This window comes from Protomyctophum bolini, assembly GCF_963924005.1.
Source record: "Protomyctophum bolini genome assembly, chromosome: 7".
Lineage (NCBI taxonomy): Eukaryota > Metazoa > Chordata > Actinopteri > Myctophiformes > Myctophidae > Protomyctophum > Protomyctophum bolini.
Window position 1 is genome coordinate 2,240,860 of NC_137868.1, and position 20,284 is coordinate 2,261,143.

The 20,284-nt window shown below is 43.8% G+C and overlaps 1 protein-coding gene across 1 annotated transcript in view; it reads right to left on the bottom strand.

Annotated features, from left to right (window-relative positions):
• Positions 1-20,076, bottom strand: part of LOC308319212 (RPA-related protein RADX) — a 30,035-nt gene extending 9,959 nt beyond the window's left edge. The window contains exons 1-15 of the mRNA XM_080769147.1: positions 19,974-20,076; positions 16,601-16,694; positions 14,984-15,131; positions 14,041-14,135; positions 12,800-12,925; positions 12,348-12,508; positions 9,729-9,882; positions 8,958-9,066; positions 5,389-5,480; positions 5,161-5,277; positions 4,824-4,928; positions 2,413-2,574; positions 1,987-2,111; positions 1,660-1,784; positions 1,413-1,466 (exon numbers count right to left, since the gene is read on the bottom strand). Of these exons, the coding sequence (XP_080625273.1) occupies positions 1,413-1,466; positions 1,660-1,784; positions 1,987-2,111; positions 2,413-2,574; positions 4,824-4,928; positions 5,161-5,277; positions 5,389-5,480; positions 8,958-9,066; positions 9,729-9,882; positions 12,348-12,508; positions 12,800-12,925; positions 14,041-14,135; positions 14,984-15,131; positions 16,601-16,694; positions 19,974-20,069 (1,763 nt within the window). The 5' untranslated portion in view covers positions 20,070-20,076. The remainder of the gene's footprint in view (positions 1-1,412; positions 1,467-1,659; positions 1,785-1,986; positions 2,112-2,412; positions 2,575-4,823; positions 4,929-5,160; positions 5,278-5,388; positions 5,481-8,957; positions 9,067-9,728; positions 9,883-12,347; positions 12,509-12,799; positions 12,926-14,040; positions 14,136-14,983; positions 15,132-16,600; positions 16,695-19,973) is intronic.
• Between the last annotated feature and the right edge of the window lie 208 nt (positions 20,077-20,284).

The following is a 20,284-nucleotide window of genomic DNA, read 5'->3' on the forward strand; positions in this document are numbered from 1 at the left end:
GGCTTCAAGTATGCCAAGTTTTGAACCTCTCAGAGCTTCCATTGTGAATCTACATGACTTTAAGTGACTCAACCCCCAGCCGGACACGCTTTATTTTTAGTTTGGGGTGTATAACTTTATATATCAATTTCACCACTTTTGCAGTAAAATATTTTTATACAAGGATCCATTTCATGTCTGGGAGGCCTTAGAGATGAGGAAAAACTATGTTGTGTTTGGTCCTAACTCCGGTAGGGTTATCTCGAAAACTAAAGCACTTTTTGACTATTCGTCACAGGACTATTACACTTAGCTACATGTTTAAGCATGTATTTCATATCTACATGTCTTCTGTGGTCTCTAACATTACACCTATAGCTACATGTTTAAGCATGTATTTCATATTTACATGTCTTCTGTGGACTCTAACATTACACCTAGCTACATGTTTAAGCATTTATTTCATATTTACATGTCTTCTGTGGACTCTAACATTACACCTAGCTACATGTTTAAGCATTTATTTCATATTTACTTGTCTTCTGTGGACTCTAACATTACACCTATAGCTACATGTTTAAGCATTTATTTCATATCTACATGTCTTCTGTGGTCTCTAACATTACACCTATAGCTACATGTTTAAGCATTTATTTCATATTTACATGTCTTCTGTGGTCTCTAACATTACACCTATAGCTACATGTTTAAGCATTTATTTCATATCTACATGTCTTCTGTGGTCTCTAACATTACACCTATAGCTACATGTTTAAGCATTTATTTCATATTTACATGTCTTCTGTGGTCTCTAACATTACACCTATAGCTACATGTTTAAGCATGTATTTCATATTTACATGTCTTCTGTGGACTCTAACATTACACCTAGCTACATGTTTAAGCATTTATTTCATATTTACATGTCTTCTGTGGACTCTAACATTACACCTAGCTACATGTTTAAGCATTTATTTCATATTTACTTGTCTTCTGTGGTCTCTAGCATTACACCTAGCTACATGTTTAAGCATTTATTTCATATTTACATGTCTTCTGTGGTCTCTAACATTACACATATAGCTACATGTTTAAGCATTTATTTCATATTTACATGTCTTCTGTGGTCTCTAGCATTACACCTAACTACATGTTTAAGCATTTATTTCATATTTACATGTCTTCTGTGGTCTCTAACATTACACCTAGCTACATGTTTAAGCATTTATTTCATATTTACATGTTGATTTCAGCTCTGACATTTATTTCAGAGCTGAACATTGCTGGGAAAAATAAATCTCCTCTGGTGAAAAGTTTTCGCGATGGCAAGCTCTCAGTCAAATCTGGTCACATTATGGTATTAGATCTAACAGGAAGTGTAACTATGGTAACAGATCTAACAGGAAGTGTAACCACATGGTAACAGGTCATACCTCTTCCTGGGCGTCTCTGTTCTCGTCGAAAGTTTCCTTTTAGGAGACATGAAACTAAACACACACACGCACGCACGCACGCACGCACGCACGCACGCACGCACGCACACACACACACACGCACACACACGCACACACAGAGCATAAATTATTACCCGTAAAAAATACAAATTAGACACATATCTATCGGTGTGTATAGACAGTGTCTGTCTGTCTGTCTGTGTGTGTCTGTCTGTCTGTCTCTCACCTTGTGCGGGCGTGCTGTGGGCGGGGACTCATTTGAGTGGCAGATGATGTGGGGGAGCCAAGGGACTGGAGGTGAGACGCCTGTCTGTCTGCCTGTCTGTCTGTCCACACCAGGCACTGATCCTCCTACAGACAGACAGACAGACACTCATATTTCACTCATGATCAGAGCTTCCGTTGCTCCAGACTGTACGACGGAAGCATTTACACACACACACACACACACACACACACACACACACACACACACACGCACACACACACACGCACATGTACACACACACACACACACACACGCGCACACACACACACACACGCACACACACACCTGTCCTCTGTGGCAGTGTGTCACCATGGTAACGGTTGCCTGGATACAGAAGCTGTCTCGCTCCCGGTAACGCAGTGACTCCACCCTTCTCTGAAGCTCCGCCCCTCCCAGCAACTCAGGAGCTCCTGACACACGCACGCACGCACACATGCACGCACGCACACACACACACCTTCAACTTCAACTTCAAAGAACTTTATTTTTCCTTTTGTGCAGTGGTAAAGACAACAGAAATCACAGTATATAAAAGATCATAAAAACGACTTTTTAAGAGAAACTACTTAAAATCATAATGTATTAAAAATCTAAGATATTTACTGTATGCAACCTATGCGTTCACTATGTAGTCCACCTGACGGACGCACGCACGCACGCACGCACGCACGCACGCACGCACGCACGCACGCACGCACGCACATGGCACACCTTCTTTGATATGCGTTTCCAGCGAGACGGGAGGGGGCGGGTAGACGAAGAATCCTCCAATCAGAGCCCTGCTCATCACCTGTCTGTCGTCCAGGCCTTTCACCCATTGGAGGAATGGCTTGAGGGGGCGGAGCTTACGGTAGGGCATCTCTGAGTGTTGGCCTTGAGGAGAGAGAACAAAAACAAAAATCACACCCGTGTGAAGTGAGCGGCACTCTTATCGTCATACACCAGTTTGGTGGGTTCCAAAACCTTTTCATGTCAAGGACCCCCAGATTGACACTAATTAGCCCGTGGATACGCCAGGGACCCCCATTAAAGACCAGGGACCCCCATTAGAGACCAGGGACCCCCATTAAAGACCAGGGACCCCCATTAGAGACCAGGGACCCCCATTAAAGACCAGGGACCCCCATTAAAGACCAGGGACCCCCATAAGACCAGGGACCCCCATAAGACCAGGGACCCCCATTAAAGACCAGGGACCCCCATAAGACCAGGGACCCCCATAAGACCAGGGACCCCCATTAAAGACCAGGGACCCCCATAAGACCAGGGACCCCCATAAGACCAGGGACCCCCATTAGAGACCAGGGACCCCCATAAGACCAGGGACCCCCATAAGACCAGGGACCCCCATTAGAGACCAGGGACCCCCATAAGACCAGGGACCCCCATTAGAGACCAGGGACCCCCATTAGAGACCAGGGACCCCCATAAGACCAGGGACCCCCATTAAAGACCAGGGACCCCCATAAGACCAGGGACCCCCATAAGACCAGGGACCCCCATAAGACCAGGGACCCCCATTAAAGACCAGGGACCCCCATTAGAGAAGATGTTTTACGGCTCTAGCAGTGATATATAGGAGCCACACAGTGGAATAGCCTGGAACCATAGACTGTAAAAAATATGGACAAAGCGTTCTCCGGGTCTAACATGAACGTAAAATGAAGCCTGTCAGTCCTTGCAATGGAAGTCGCCATCTTTCTAGATCCGTTTGGGCCCAGCTGGCCCATTGGCTGGCCCAGACAACGAGGCGGGACTTCCCCCTTCTTCTTTGTTCGTTTTTATTTTGACTCGAGTGGGAGGGGGATCCCGTTCATAGACTGTAACGTAGCCACGCCCCTCAGAACATGCACGACTTTATGGTCATTTTTTTAATAAAGGGGACCATAATTTTCCAAAAAGAATATTATGACATTAGAAATGAGACTTTAAACTAGTGACTGGAAGCAGAAAGTATTCATGACCATGTTTATTAAGGTAATACAGTCTAGGTGAAGTTGGGCCCAAATACATGGACTTCTATGGGGCTATGGGTTTTTTTGAGCCCAATGACAGCGCCACAACAGGCCATTATATGAACTTTCATTTCCTTAGTGGCTTCACAAAATATCTGTCTGACTGCCCCCCTGCCTGGAACCCAGTGTTAAACTGACCTCCAATCTGAGGACATTTAAACAGAAGACTAAACAATGGCTACTGGAAAAGGTTCCCCTATAAAAGGGTCATCTTAGAGGGACGGATAGGGATGTACTTGTTGTGTTGTGAACTGTACGTATGTAATGTTTATGTACTGTTATGTATTTGTGATGTATTTTAAAGTATTGTTCAGTGTGAAGAGGACCTCAGTGGAAACAAGTCTTTGGACTTTACTGTGTAATCCTTGAATCGCTGATTATAATGTTGTATTATGATTGCTTTTCTAAATAAATCAAATAAAATCAAAATTCTCTCATTTCAAGGACCCCCAGTTTGACATGCATTATAGGCTACGGACCCTCCATTTAATGGCATTTCTATCTCTGGGACCCCCGATTTATATAGTAAAATCAATGTTAATTTAACTCTGAGAGTGTTGCCTTTGAACAGTCTCTGAGTTACAGACCCATAAGGGTCCATTTGGTTCCCTTTGTACACTCTCAGAGTTACAGACCCATAAGGGTCCATTTGGTTCCTAATGATCATTTAGCTGGGGACCCCCTCCCCACCCCCAATATAAACTGACTGCAAAAATAACCAATAATTATAGAGGAAATAATATTATAAAGGAATTACATCATAAATGAATTACATCATAAATGAATAAACTGAAACCAGATGTAATCATTAAGGAAAGTTTACGCATGTACTCTACAGGTATGTGGTGTACAGGTACATGTGTATGTGTGTGTGTGTGTGTGTATGTGTGTGTGTGTGTGTGTGTGTGTGTGTGTACCTGTTGTGTGTGTGTGTGTGTGTGTGTGTGTGTGTGTGTGTGTGTGTGTGTACCTGTTGTGTGTGTGTGTGTGTGTGTGTGTGTGTGTGTGTGTGTGTGTGTGTGTGTGTGTGTGTGTGTGCACCTGTTGTGTGTGTGTGTGTGCACCTGTTGTGTGTGTGTGTGTGTGTGTGTGTGTGTGTGTGTGTACCTGTCGTGTACACTTGTGTGTTTTCGTTGTTCGTCAGGTAAAAACATCCTGGTCTCCACGACGACGACCTTACGACCTTTAATCTGGTACACACTACCACTGATACTACACACACACACACACACACACACACACACGTGCACGCATGCACACGCACATGCACAGTAGGGGAGAAAATATGATTAACATCATAATAATACAAGTGTGTGTGTGTGTGTGTGTGTGTGTGTGTGTGTGCGTGTGTGTGTGTGTGTGTGTGTGTGTGCGTGTGTGTGTGTGTGTGTGTGTGCGTGTGTGTGTGTGTGTGTGTGTGTGTGTGTGCGTGTGTGTGTCTTACATGGACGGAGCTTCCTGTGGGTCTCAGGCTGTGATGTGGCGAACAGCTTCACCGCGATTGGCTGGTCGCTGGTCCCATCCTCCAATCGCAGCCAGCGATACTCCAGCATGTCGGAACCTACAGTATTGTATGGACCAATCGGAAATCAGGAAGCATCCTGGCGTTGGCAACACTCAACAGCCAATCGGCATCTTTGTTATGACTGTGATCGCCACGGCGAGCCCTCACCCTTGCCCCTGATTCGCTCAGCCCGGCCCACGAAGGTCAGCAGGCCGATGACATCACACTGGTCGCCGTGGGGGAAGCTCAGCAATTGGCCGCTGTGAAACAGGAAGTGGATTTCACGTTGTGTCCTTGTATAGAGCGTCGCGGTCAGAACGGCGAGCGGCCCAGGAAATGATTCTCCATTCATTTTCTCCATAGGCTTTTCTTAACCCATTCTGACCTGAGATCAGATTCATACCAGGTTTCCACTGGACACACACTGGTCTGATGAACCCATTCTGACCTGAGATCAGATTCTGAAAATATCAGTCGTTCTTCGATTTTTTCAAAAATAGCAGACCTACAAGCTCGTAGCGCGCCACTCGGTGGCGCGCTATGAGCTTGTAGATCTGCTATTTTTCAATAGCTAAAGCATAACATGATGCTAACACCAAAATGTAAAGTATTTATTTAAAGACGGTTACGCCAACTCGGATCGTGACAAATCACGACAATGAACACAATATGTTGGTCAAATAAATAATAAATAATAAATCATTAGAAAGAAGAAAATTTGTTTTGTTTTCCTTCTTATAAATTATTTGATCGGCCCCAAAACATTGTGTTCATTGTCATGATTTGGTCACGATCCGAGTTGGCTTTGTCCGCGGCGTAACCCTCTTTAAATAAATACTTTTTGAAAAGCCTATGGAGAAAATGGATGGAGAAGGTAGCACCAACTTTCTTTTGTATAGTGCCGCAGCGCTGTATTAACACATGACCGTATCACCAAGGCTAGCAAAGGTTTTCTTGGCTGAAGCATAAATGCCTTAAATTAAGCACATAACATGTTATATTTCTCACTCACACACATTCTATAGGAAATTATTATAATGAATTAACCTATAGTGCATTTTTCCATATCGTTATTATCATTTGGCTACTGTATATGAAACATAAATGAGACACACCCCTTACCTTCTGCATGGGCATGTTCGACCTAATGGCCAATAAGGATATTTAACACTGCCCACTCTTCCTGCACCCTTATGCAATGTGAAATGCCACCGAATTCATAATCCTTGCCCACTTTCCTCCTGTCTTCTCTTTATATGGAATGAACATGTGAAAGCTGATGTGCTTTTATTGTGAAGGGGAAAGTTTCTAAACGTCTCAGCCTGCATATTTCCATGTGCTGCTGATCTACAAGCTCACAACGTGTGGTGGACGCGACGCGTTGTGAGCTTGTAAATCTGCTATTTTCAGCATGCAACACCACGTCGTACGACGAAGAATATACCAGGTTTCACGTGGGAGATGTATTTCGTTCGAGGCGATCATGTATGTAGCCTGGCCTGCATACAGTCTATGGCCTGCACACAGCGCTACTCGACGCAAAATAACAAGCTATTGGAACACCAAGTTTACCGTGTTTGGGGTCAGGGACGAGGCGCAGTCCCCCATATTATGTTGTGTCTGCTGTCTCCGTGGATTCAGCGACAGCAATGCACAGCATGCATCATCATAGTTGTAAAATGTTTGCTAAGTGTGCGCTCCAGGGAAACTTATGTACAGCCGATGCTGAAATCAGTTTAGTTATTTTCGGGGTTGATCAGTGAGCGGTGCCGCCGCTGTTGAACTCACGCGTGTCGTGTGCAGACCGTTGCAGACAGACAGGCAGAGAGAGAGAGAGAGAGGGAGAGAGGGAGAGAGAGAGAGAGGGAGAGAGAAAGAGAGAGAGAGGGAGAGAGGGAGAGAGAGAGAGAGAGAGAAAGAGAGAGAGAGGGAGAGAGGGAGAGAGAGAGAGAGAGAGAGAGGGAGAGAGAAAGAGAGAGAGAGGGAGAGAGGGAGAGAGAGAGAGAGGGAGAGAGAAAGAGAGAGAGAGGAGGCGCGGAATGAGCGAGAATAAAGTAATATTTTATAATCGCGCTAACGCCCGTGCTTCATGGTTGAGGCTGGGAGTGAAAGCAATAAGTAGCACCGGTGCGACCTCGTTCAAATTTAACTCGCACATTAAGACATTAAGTCGCATATGCGACCTAATAGGTCGCACGCTGGAGCCCTGCTGGAGTCAATGAGAGCTCAGTGACCAGCTCTATTTATATATAAAACACACTGGAGTCAATGAGAGCTCAGTGACCAGCTCTATTTATATATAAAACACACTGGAGTCAATGAGAGCTCAGTGACCAGCTCTATTTATATATAAAATACACTGGAGTCAATGAGAGCTCAGTGACCAGCTCTATTTATATATAAAACACACTGGAGTCAATGAGAGCTCAGTGACCAGCTCTATTTATATATAAAACACACTGGAGTCAATGAGAGCTCAGTGACCAGCTCTATTTATATATAAAACACACTGGAGTCAATGAGAGCTCAGTGACCAGCTCTATTTATATATAAAATACACTGGAGTCGATGAGAGCTCAGTGACCAGCTCTATTTATATATAAAACACACTGGAGTCAATGAGAGCTCAGTGACCAGCTCTATTTATATATAAAACACACTGGAGTCAATGAGAGCTCAGTGACCAGCTCTATTCATATATAAAATACACTGGAGTCAATGAGAGCTCAGTGACCAGCTCTATTTATATATAAAATACACTGGAGTCAATGAGAGCTCAGTGACCAGCTCTATTTATATATAAAATACACTGGAGTCAATGAGAGCTCAGTGACCAGCTCTATTTATATATAAAATACACTGGAGTCAATGAGAGCTCAGTGACCAGCTCTATTTATATATAAAACACACTGGAGTCAATGAGAGCTCAGTGACCAGCTCTATTTATATATAAAACACACTGGAGTCAATGAGAGCTCAGTGACCAGCTCTATTTATATATAAAACACACTGGAGTCAATGAGAGCTCAGTGACCAGCTCTATTTATATATAAAATACACTGGAGTCAATGAGAGCTCAGTGACCAGCTCTATTTATATATAAAACACACTGGAGTCAATGAGAGCTCAGTGACCAGCTCTATTCATATATAAAACACACTGGAGTCAATGAGAGCTCAGTGACCAGCTCTATTTATATATAAAACACACTGGAGTCAATGAGAGCTCAGTGACCAGCTCTATTTATATATAAAATACACTGGAGTCAATGAGAGCTCAGTGACCAGCTCTATTTATATATAAAATACACTGAGTCAATGAGAGCTCAGTGACCAGCTCATGAACACTGGAGTCAATGAGAGCTCAGTGACCAGCTCATGAACACTGAGTCAATGAGAGCTCAGTGACCAGCTCATGAACACTGGAGTCAATGAGAGCTCAGTGACCAGCTCATGAACAAACACTATTTATGAATGACTGAGATATTTTGTAAAGTAATCGCTTCTGGCAAATAACAGAAGACATGTAAGTAACACATTATTGTCTGCTGTGTTGCTTTTCGACGTGTAATTTAATCTAAAGAGCAAAAAGTATGTTTTTGAACGTGCCAAGTATGAAGTATTGGCTCTCATGGTGCGACGACTGATCTGCCGTGTGTGGCCATGTGTGTGTGTGTGTGTGTGTGCGTGCTGTGCCGTGCCATGTGTGTGTGCGTGTGCGCGCGTGTGTGTGTGTACCAGTTGTAGAATGTGTAGTCCGGTTGGGGGGGGAGGTGGTTGGGGGAAACCGAGGATTCTGGGAGGATTTTTACACGAGCCGTTGGATTTCTGCTGTTGAGACTTATCTCTGGAGAGAGAGATAGAGAGAGAGAGAGAGAGAGAGAGAGGGAGAGAGAGAGAGACACAGAGATAGAGAGACATAGGGAGAGAGAGAGATAGTGAATGTGAATCACATAGCATCCTTTTAAACAGTCCCTTTCAGCAGGTCAAAGGGAGAGCGAATTACCACTAATCCCTGTCACCCCCACCCACCTCTTTAGGACCCCCCCCCCCCCCCACACACACACACACACACACCTGCAAGAAGTACACAAGATTGGTAGTAAGGCCATTTTATCAGGTATTTGACCTGATAAAATGAAAGAAATTTCTTCACCAATGCGTTTCTAAAGGTGTCTAATAACATGTACTAGAAGTTTGAAATTCAACTCCTGTGGGAAATTGAGTTATTAGCATAATATGTGACCATACCCATAACATCATTCTTTCAGTAGCATGATGTGAAATATGAAACTAGGGTGTTTTCATGATTCTGAATCCATTCCAAGCATTAGTTTTGCACAAAAAAACACTCCTTGGGAGGAAAACGGCCATAGCCGTCATCACAAACGTGACGAGGTCAGCACATTTGGTCAAGTGGATATGGCCTAGTTTAGCCCAAGGAGTTAGCCCAAGGAGCGCACGTACGCGTACGTGCGCTCCTTGCATGTGCGTGTGTGCGTGCATTACCTATGTGCTCAGGCTGCATGTAGCAGGGTTTAACCCTGTAATGGCTGAGTCTCAGCATCATGCCGGGCCGGACAGCGGAGAACCATCGCGTGCACACGCTGTTCCACAAGACCACGCACACACGGGCCGTGCGGTCGCACACCTCCAAGACACCCTGCACGCGCACACACACACACACACACACACACACACACACACACACAGATCTTATATGAGTTTAAATGACATGATGTGGGCATTCGCACTGACCAAGGGACCTTGGAGAAGGAAAGGGCATGGTCACATGACTGGGCTTCGCCATGACGCTTACATGGACACTTTCATGGGAGCCAAAAAAACTCGCGTCGGAAGTTCAATGAATACATGCCAGTGAGTGGAGTCGGCTGGGCCAGCTCATAACACACACTAATGAATACAATTAGTGGCAGCGGTGGCCGAACGGATTGCGGAGCGGTCTTGATACCGGAAGGTCGCCAGTTAGAATCAGCGGTCCGACACGTTAAAAATGTACCACCGCTGAAGTGCCCTTGGACAAGACATTGAACCTCTACCATGAAGTGTTCTATGAAATAAGCAGGGCCTGGCTGTAAACAAGTATCTGATGCTTAGTCCAGTTACCCTGGGTAAACAGAGTACCGTCCTTTCCTTTCCTTACATGTCAGTGAATGGAGTCGGCTGGACCAGCTCATATAACTAACACTATTCATGAACCATTGAGACCTTTGTCATATAGTCCAGTGGTTCCCAAAGTGGGGTCCGGGGACCCCCAGGGGTACCTGAGGGAGTTCCAGGGGGGACCCATCTATTTTGTTCATGTTCATAAAGTGCTAAAGTGTTTAAAGCAGTGGTTCCCAAACTTTTTCATGTCAAGGACCCCCAAATTGACACTACTTAGCCTGTGGACCCCCATTTGAAAAGATATGCCAGGGACCCCCATAAGAGAAGACGTACACATTTAGACGTCTACATTTAGACGTCTACATTTAGACGGATACATTTAGACAGTGTCCCCCCGAGTGCCTCCCCAGTGTCCCCCCCGAGTGCCTTCCCAGTGCCTCCCCAGTGTGCCCCTGAGTGCCTCCCCAGTGTCTCCCCAGTGCCTGCCCAGTGTCCCCCAGTGTCTCCAATAGCAATACAAGAGCAATAATACAAATTAATCTTAATGTATTAATCTTATTAATTAATGAATCAAATTAATTAATTAATCAAAATTGCGGCCTGTGCCCAGCACCATGCCAAAGCTTTTTCCTGCAGGAAACACTGCTTGTGGTTGTAAATATATTGTTATCCGTGTTGCGAGGATGAGGGGGTACCTGGAAAAATATCTACCCAAAAAGGGGTACCTGGTCCAAAAAGGTTTGGGAACACCTGATATAGTCCGTTCAGGAATATACAAGAAGACATATCGACAACAGGTTGTTTTAAATAATCACTTGTGCTTCGATGTGCACAGAGTGCACTGTACATCTTTGTATTGAGCCTCTAACAGAGAATAAAAACAGGGTGCATTGTGCGTCCCAGAACGCAGTTTATGTTTACGGGACGCAATAAAACAACGACCTCTGCATCCACAGGATGCACTATACTGTACTACTGTACTGTTCTTTATTCTAGTTTATTTAGCTAGCTTCAGTTATAATAATCATTTCTTCTTCTGTTTCCCTATCTCTACATGAATACAACCACATTATAATCATATGGTAATTAAATGGGAGTTAAATTGCTGCAATTTGTAAAAAATGCAATGCAAAATATGACTCCTAACGTGGTTGAAGTGGGACTCATAAAATGTCTCTCTGGGACTCATTTCTAAAAGACCATCCCTGCATCCCGGGACTCATTACATCGAAAAACCTATTCTAGGGTAGGTACCCTCACAAAAACATGCAGTAATCCTGGTCTCTAAACTGCCTCCCCCTGGCCAGCCGGGGCGCCTGATGGAGGGGAAAGGAACTGGTTGGAATAACGTGTTCCTTCCACGCGCTACGACGTCCAACCAGGGAAACTCCCCCCCTGTCAGGTGTAAAGGAGCAACTTGGACACTCGGGCATGAAGGGAGCATGAGTTCAAGTCCGTTGCTCTCCCCAGGTTGGCGGAGGGTGTGTAGAGAGCCCAGGATCACAGTAGATGATTGACACAGGGGTGAAAAATGGGTTACAAAATCGTGGGATAAAAAAATATATTAAAAAAAAAGGATACCTCTATACACAGTGCACAGTATTGAAAAGCAGCACCACAGACACTACTGTTTTACAATGTCTACTGTTATTTTACAGAAGCGTTTACTTTACAAAAGGTCTCAGTTATGTAAGGCAGGGGTTTCTCAACCCGTGGGTCGCGACCCCTCGTGGAGTTGCCAAATTATTTTGGGGGGGTCCAGCTATGCAACTGAATAGCTGGAAAATGGAACACCATCTCGGCAGTGTAGACGAGCTTGTAGGTCTGCTATTTTTGAAAATTCGAAGAACGACTGACATTTTTAGAATCTGATCTCAGTTCAGAATGGGTTCATCAGACCAGTGTGTGTCCTAGTGGAAACCTTGTATGAATCTGATCTCAGGTCAGAATGGGTTATAATGCGGGGTTACGCGTTTTATGGAGTCAAACTGTTAACATTACCTTATACGGGCATTCGCAGTTCTGCTCCGCCTTCCCATAATGCACCAGGTGGGACTTGTTGATGATGCGTACGATCATGTGACGTTGGACCGTCCCCCGGGCGAAGTCCCTCTGGCCAATGAATGACCTCTGCAGCTCGGCAACCGTTACCCCCGGAGACACTACACGCACGCACGCACGCACACGCACACACACACACACGCACGCACGCACGCACGCACACACGCACACACGCACACACACACACACACACACACACACACACACACACACGCACACACACACACACGCACACACACAGGCACACGCACAAAAGTGTCATGTGAAAGGTTGTAGTTTTAGTCATGTGAAAGGTTGAAGTTTTAGTCACATTTTAGTCATGTGAAAGGTTGTAGTTTTAGTCATATTGTAGTCATGTAAAAGGTTGTAGTTTTAGTCCCATTGTGTCCCACCTCCCTGCAGTGTCTCCTCCTCGCCGCCAGGGGGCGTGTCATGTATCCAGCTCTCTCCACTGTAGTCCACGTTGTTCCACAGGGGCAGATATGAGCTCCTATTGGCTGTCAGGGGCATCAGTGGACCTATGGAAACAACCGGTCAATTAAGATATGAGCTCCTATTGGCTGTCAGGGGCATCAGTGGACCTATGGAAACAACCTGTCAATTAAAGGGAAAGACCACTTTCTGAGAGGTTTGGGTTGTTTTCTGACCTTATTATGGGCAAACTAGTCCATTCCATGAGTTATTTATTACCTTATTATGGGCAAACTAGTCCATTCCATGAGTTATTTATTACCTTATTATAGGCAAACTAGTCCATTCCATGAGTTATTTCGTTCAGTTGTGTTGTTTATTAGCAATTTAATAATTCAAAATACCAGCCCATTGACTTCCATTGTAACGGGGAAAAAGCCTTCAAAGACACTCTTTTTAGCACATGAACCAACGCAACAAAAGCTGATTCTGACATCAGTAAAACCCATGCGGTTTTATCTGTCTTTTAAGATAGATTTATAAAGTTACTATTTTAGTCGGAGATAGACTTAATAACGTGTAATTTTAACGTGCCGGTCCGGGGATACGAACTATAGCGACCTTCCGATATCACGACCGCTCCGCAAACCGTTCGGCCACCGCTGCCTCAAACACAGACACTTCTTCTAAAGCGTCTCCCTTAAACACGTCCACTGTGTGTGTTTTTAGTGACAAGCGGACGAGATCAAATCCATTTGTTTACGTCCCCGTCGTGGCTCAACAGCGTTCCACTAATACGCTTCAGGAGTGGCTGCACAGTTTTGATCCAATCGGATCGTTTTTTTACTCAACGCGAAAAGCAGTGATTCGGCCGGCGTAGGCATATACCTACCGGATCTTCTTTCTACACAAATGAGTCAAAACAAGACAAAATGTACATTGTTTTATTAAAAATAAAACCGCATGAGTTTTACTGATGTGATAACCTGTCAGAATCAGTTTTTGTTGCCTTGGTTCATGTGCTAAAAGAGTGACTTTGAGAGCTGTTCACCCGCTACAATGGAAGTCAATGAGTTGCGACTTTTTTATTCGTGTGTGTGCGTGTGTGTGTGCGTGTGCGTGTGCGTGTGCGTGTGCGTGTGCGTGTGCGTGTGTGTGTGTGTGTGTGTGTGTGTGTGTGTGTGTGTGTGCGTGTGTGTGTGTGTGTGTGTGTGAGACTCACCAGGTTGTGTGTGCGTGCACCAGGGCAGGGAGTGCGTGTCCGTCTGGGTGAGGTGTGTGTCTCCGTCTGCTATCTCCATGGTAACCAGCACGTAACTGAGGTTAAGGTTAGGAATAAGGTTAGGTTTAGAGACATAGTTTTACTGAGGTTAAGGTTAGGTTTAGGTATAGTTTTACTGAGGTTAGGTTTAGGTATAGTTTTACTGAGGTTAGGTTTAGGTATAGTTTTACTGAGGTTAGGTTTAGGTATAGTTTTACTGAGGTTAGGTTTAGGTATAGTTTTACTGAGGTTAAGGTTAGGTTTAGGTATAGTTTTACTGAGGTTAGGTTTAGGTATAGTTTTACTGAGGTTAGGTTTAGGTATAGTTTTACTGAGGTTAAGGTTAGGTTTAGGCATAGTTTTACTGAGGTTAAGGTTAGGGTTAGACATAGTTTTACTGAGGTTAAGGTTAGGGTTAGACATAGTTTTACTGAGGTTAAGGTTAGGTTTAGACATAGTTTTACTGAGGTTAAGGTTAGGTTTAGGTATAGTTTTACTGAGGTTAAGGTTAGGTTTAGACATAGTTTTACTGAGGTTAAGGTTAGGTTTAGGTATAGTTTTACTGAGGTTAAGGTTAGGTTTAGGTATAGTTTTACTGAGGTTAAGGTTAGGGTTAGACATAGTTTTACTGAGGTTAAGGTTAGGGTTAGACATAGTTTTACTGAGGTTAAGGTTAGGGTTAGACATAGTTTTACTGAGGTTAAGGTTAGGGTTAGACATAGTTTTACTGAGGTTAAGGTTAGGTTTAGACATAGTTTTACTGAGGTTAAGGTTAGGGTTAGACATAGTTTTACTGAGGTTAAGGTTAGGTTAAGCTTAAGGCATAGTTTTACTGAGGTTAAGGTTAGGGTTAGGTTTAGACACACCCACACACACCCACACACACACACACACACACACACACCCAGACATGGCGCGGCAGAGCGCGGCGTTGACAGCCACAGTCCCACAGCTCAGGACGTTGCGCTCCACCAGGCGGTTCAGCGAGGGGTCAAGGGTCACGCGTAGCCGGCAGTCTCCGTCCGTCACCGTTACATCATAGAGGTCGTCACCTAGGCAACCACACGATACATTCAGAGGTCACCGTGACATCATAGAGGTCGTCCCCTAGGCAACCACACGATACATTCACAGATCGATCACCGTGACATCACAGAGGTCACCGTGACATCACAGAGTAGCAACACGCTTTGATCTCGCCGCAAAGCAGGTGCCTATGGGCTATAGTTCCATGGAACTATCCCATTGAGACAAAGCGGGGTGCCTATGGGCTATAGTTCCAAACATTGGAACTATCCCATTGAGACAAAGCGGGGTGCCTATGGGCTATAGTTCCAAACATTGGAACTATCCCATTGAGACAAAGCGGGGTGCCTATGGGCTATAGTTCCACACATTGGAACTATCCCATTGAGACAAAGCGGGGTGCTATGGGCTATAGTTCCAAACATTGGAACTATCCCATTGAGACAAAGCGGGGTGCCTATGGGCTATAGTTCCAAACATTGGAACTATCCCATTGAGACAAAGCGGGGTGCCTATGGGCTATAGTTCCAAACATTGGAACTATCCCATTGAGACAAAGCAGGTGCCTATGGGCTATAGTTCCACACATTGGAACTATCCCATTGAGACAAAGTGGGTGCCTAAATAAAACATTTTTATTTTATTTTTGCAACTGAATGGCAGTAAAATAGAAATGTAGAGTTTACATAGTACACATAGCGCATGCATAAACTTTCACTAACCCATTTTGGGGGCGGGAACCCCTTTTGGTGTTTCAAGCATTATGTCATGCTTTAGCTATTGAAAAATTGCAGATCTACAAGCTCGTAGCGCGCCACTGAGTGGCGCGCTACGAGCTTGTAGGTCTGCTATTTTTTGAAAAGTCGTCAAAATGGGTCGCAAATCTTTGAATATATATTCTTTCAGAGCGGACGTTTTAACTTTTTAACTGAAGTCTTTCCTTCTGGGAGGTTCCCTGGAACTACATATTTTCAGATGCGGTCGGCAGCCAATTCAGTATCATTTGTGGGGGTCCTTGACATGAAATATGGAGCACCACTGATACAGAAACATGAGGCATTTCAGAAAACTGTCAGGATTTAGAAGACTTTTATTCATTTATTTCGACGTCGGGCCTGAATGGGTTAATGATTATATATCTGGTTCCAGTATTTAGCTATGATGTATTTTCTCTATTATTAACCCATTCTGACCCGAGATCAGATTCATACGAGGTTTCCACTGGACAACACACACTGGTCTGATTAACCCATTCTGACCTGAGATCAGATTCTAAAAAAATGTCAGTCGTTCTTCGATTTTTTTCAAAAATAGCAGATCTACAAGCTCATAGCGCGCCACCGAGTGGCGCGCTACGAGCTTGTAGATCTGCTATTTTTCAATAGCTAAAGCATAACATGATGCTAACACCAAAATGTTCAAAATGGGTTAAGGTTATTCCCTGAGAACCCCTGACCGAGGCAACCACATGATTCATTCAGAGAGCTATACTGACCTCTATGGACCGTGTGGGGGAAGTACAGGGCAGATCCAGTGTCTCTGATGTAACGATCCACTGATAAAACAAGCAGAGACTCACCACACACCACCTGCACGCACGCACGCACGCACACACACACACACACACACACACACACACACACCCACGCACCCACCCACCCACGCACACGCGCTTCAATGAAAGGCCTTTATTGGCATGAAAAAACATACGTTGACGTCGCCAAAGGGAAAAGTGAAACAATATAATCGAAACTAAATGTACGTACGATTGAAAGTCAGACTCTATGTACCGTACAGGAGACCTATAGGGGCGTAACGATATTAATAACTGCAAAAGAAAAAATCGATTTTAATTTCAAGAATCAAAGTCGAAATGGAATGAAGTCAACAAATTGTATCGTCTTGTCTTTGTATCGTATCGCTTTGAAATGCAAATAGTCGGCATGGGATATAGTTTTGAAATGCAAATAATCAATTCAATACTAAGCAACTTGTATGTAGAAATTTTAAGAAGAAAGAAAAGAGGGGTTTAGTTACTTTTCCATTCCATAATGTGTGTATTCTCTGTGTTCATGTTAAGGTGCAGGTTTGTCCGTAATGTGTGTATTCCCTGTGTTCATGTCAAGGTGAGGGTTTGTCCATAATGTGTGTATTCTCTGTGTTCATGTTAAGGTGCAGGTTTGTCCATAATGTGTGTATTCTCTGTGTTCATGTCAAGGTGAGGGTTTGTCCATAATGTGTGTATTCTCTGTGTTCATGTCAAGGTGAGGGTTTGTCCATAATGTGTGTATTCTCTGTGTTCATGTCAAGGTGCAGGTTTGTCCATAATGTGTGTATTCTCTGTGTTCATGTCAAGGTGCAGGTTTGTCCATAATGTGTGTATTCTCTGTGTTCATGTCAAGGTGCAGGTTTGTCCATAATGTGTGTATTCTCTGTGTTCATGTCAAGGTGAGGGTTTGTCCATAATGTGTGTATTCTCTGTGTTCATGTCAAGGTGCAGGTTTGTCCATAATGTGTGTATTCTCTGTGTTCATGTCAAGGTGAGGGTTTGTCCATAATGTGTGTATTCTCTGTGTTCATGTCAAGGTGCAGGTTTGTCCATAATGTGTGTATTCTCTGTGTTCATGTCAAGGTGAGGGTTTGTCCATAATGTGTGTATTCTCTGTGTTCATGTCAAGGTGAGGGTTTGTCCATAATGTGTGTATTCTCTGTGTTCATGTCAAGGTGCAGGTTTGTCCATAATGTGTGTATTCTCTGTGTTCATGTCAAGGTGAGGGTTTGTCCATAATGTGTGTATTCTCTGTGTTCATGTCAAGGTGCAGGTTTGTCCATAATGTGTGTATTCTCTGTGTTCATGTCAAAGTGAGGGTTTGTCCATAATGTGTGTATTCTCTGTGTTCATGTCAAGGTGAGGGTTTGTCCATAATGTGTGTATTCTCTGTGTTCATGTCAAGGTGAGGATTTGTCCATAATGTGTGTATTCTCTGTGTTCATGTCAAGGTGAGGGTTTGTCCATAATGTGTGTATTCTCTGTGTTCATGTCAAGGTGCAGGTTTGTCCATAATGTGTGTATTCTCTGTGTTCATGTCAAGGTGCAGGTTTGTCCATGTCACAGACAGATTTGGGAGAGCAGCGCAGCTTTGTTTTCGCGAGGAAATCGGTAAAATTAGACTTACCTGGTTGTTTTCGTCTCAGATTTAGTCCGACGGAGCGTCACAGTATAACTCTATGGGGTCACAGTATAACTCTATAACTCACAAAAGCGACACAAAAGTAGGACCCGGAAGTATCTCAGGAGGGGGCGCTCACGTCACAGCTAAAATACTGATGGAAAAATATTTCTGCAAACTGTTAATAAATACTTTAATCAATCAATCAATCAACCAATCAATGCTAAAGGTTTAGGCCTACTGTATCGATTTTAAATCATTCTTGTGTTTAAATAAATCCTCGATCTTAGCAGACCGTGGCTTGTATTGAACTGTACTGTACTGTACTGTACTGTACTGTACTGTACTGTAATGTAATAAAGTATTCAGTAACGTGACAGTCATGTAATAAAGCAGTGTTTTCAACCCCTTTCATAAGTTCATTATTTATTTAGCATCTGAGCCACGGACCACCGTTTGACGACGTTTAGCCTCTCGTTGATTGATCGATTGAAATATGTATTAACAGTTTGCAGAATTACAGTAGCTTACATTTTTTCAAGCACAATTAAACTCAAAACAAAGACTGTTAACTACAATTACAATTTACTAATTTAGGCATTTAGCAGACGCTCTTAATCCAGAGCGACTTACATTAAGCAAGAACAAAAAAGCATTGGAATACATCACATAAAAACATTTATCATGAAACATGCGTAAGCTAAGAAAGTAACAGTGGAATATCTATATAATGAAACTATACATGAAACTGTGAGTGGACGACCCAATGAAGCATTACACTTGTTTACAAGAGGGTCCACCTTATGTATTGTTCAATTCATCAAAACATTTAGAGACGTACAAATAGACAGTTCTATATAGCCAAAGGACAGAACAGGAATTAAATTCACCAGACCCAAAATTAAAGAATATCTTGTCGTTGCGGATAAGAAACATTCCATGTTGATTCCATGATGTATTGGTAGCATTAGGAGAGATAACAGGCAAATGTTGATCAAAATAACAACTCTTCTATTGTGTAGACTTCTTGTAAATTTAGTAATGCAGATGTTTATCAATAATGTAACTCGAGAGCGTATGCAACCAAATGGTTTAAATGGTTAAAATATCTATTAGGGTCCATTTGGTCATCTACTCTCCATCATTTAGCTGGGGACTGTACTGTACTGCACCGTTTACAAAAAGCACAAAAAGCACCGTTTATACGTGTGGTGGGGGGGCTCAGAGTGCTTCCACTAAGGAAAGTAGTCTTTCTATTGACACAACCCGCCTTTGTTTTGGTGAGTAGCAAAAACGTTCTTTTTATTTACGCCAAAGAGGAGAGGCTGGTCTGATTTCGATTTGAGATTTAAAATTGTAAGTCCCATAATAGCCTTGTACTGCGCAGGGCAGAATCGTAGAAGCAGTAGAAGGCTATGGATCAGAGCTACTGTAGCCTTAGCCCCTCTCGGAACCCTACATAAAGCTTTTATGAAATTTGATTGTCGCTTTACGTAGTAATCAAAGTGTCAGAAACTTTACTACATTCGGGTTCTGCTTGCGGGGCTACTGTAGCCTATACTGTCCTGACGTGCTCATGCAGTCTTCATGCAAACTGTGCTTAAAAATCCTTCAATACGACGTCATAATGTAATAATACAGTATTCATTGCGACGTGACGTCTTGACATGTAATAATAAAGCGTTCGGTATTATTCACCTGGTTGTTGAGGCCCGCCCCCTGCAGTCTGGACAGTACTCTGGTCAGAACACATCTGCTGCTGCTGCCGCCGGGCGCCGCCATGTTGGATCTCATGATAACAACAACATCCTCATTCCCGACGTCACAACATCCTCTGGACCGGAGCTGCTCAACCCGTTTCCGTATCCGCTCTCGACCGGAACTGCTTTAAACCTGAACGCGAGTTGGGGGGTTTGCTCGCTGCTCCGTCCCGTCCCAGTTCTAAGTGTGGTGAAACCTTAATACTCTATGGGTGAAACAGTGCCACCTGCTGCCGACTGTGACGAACT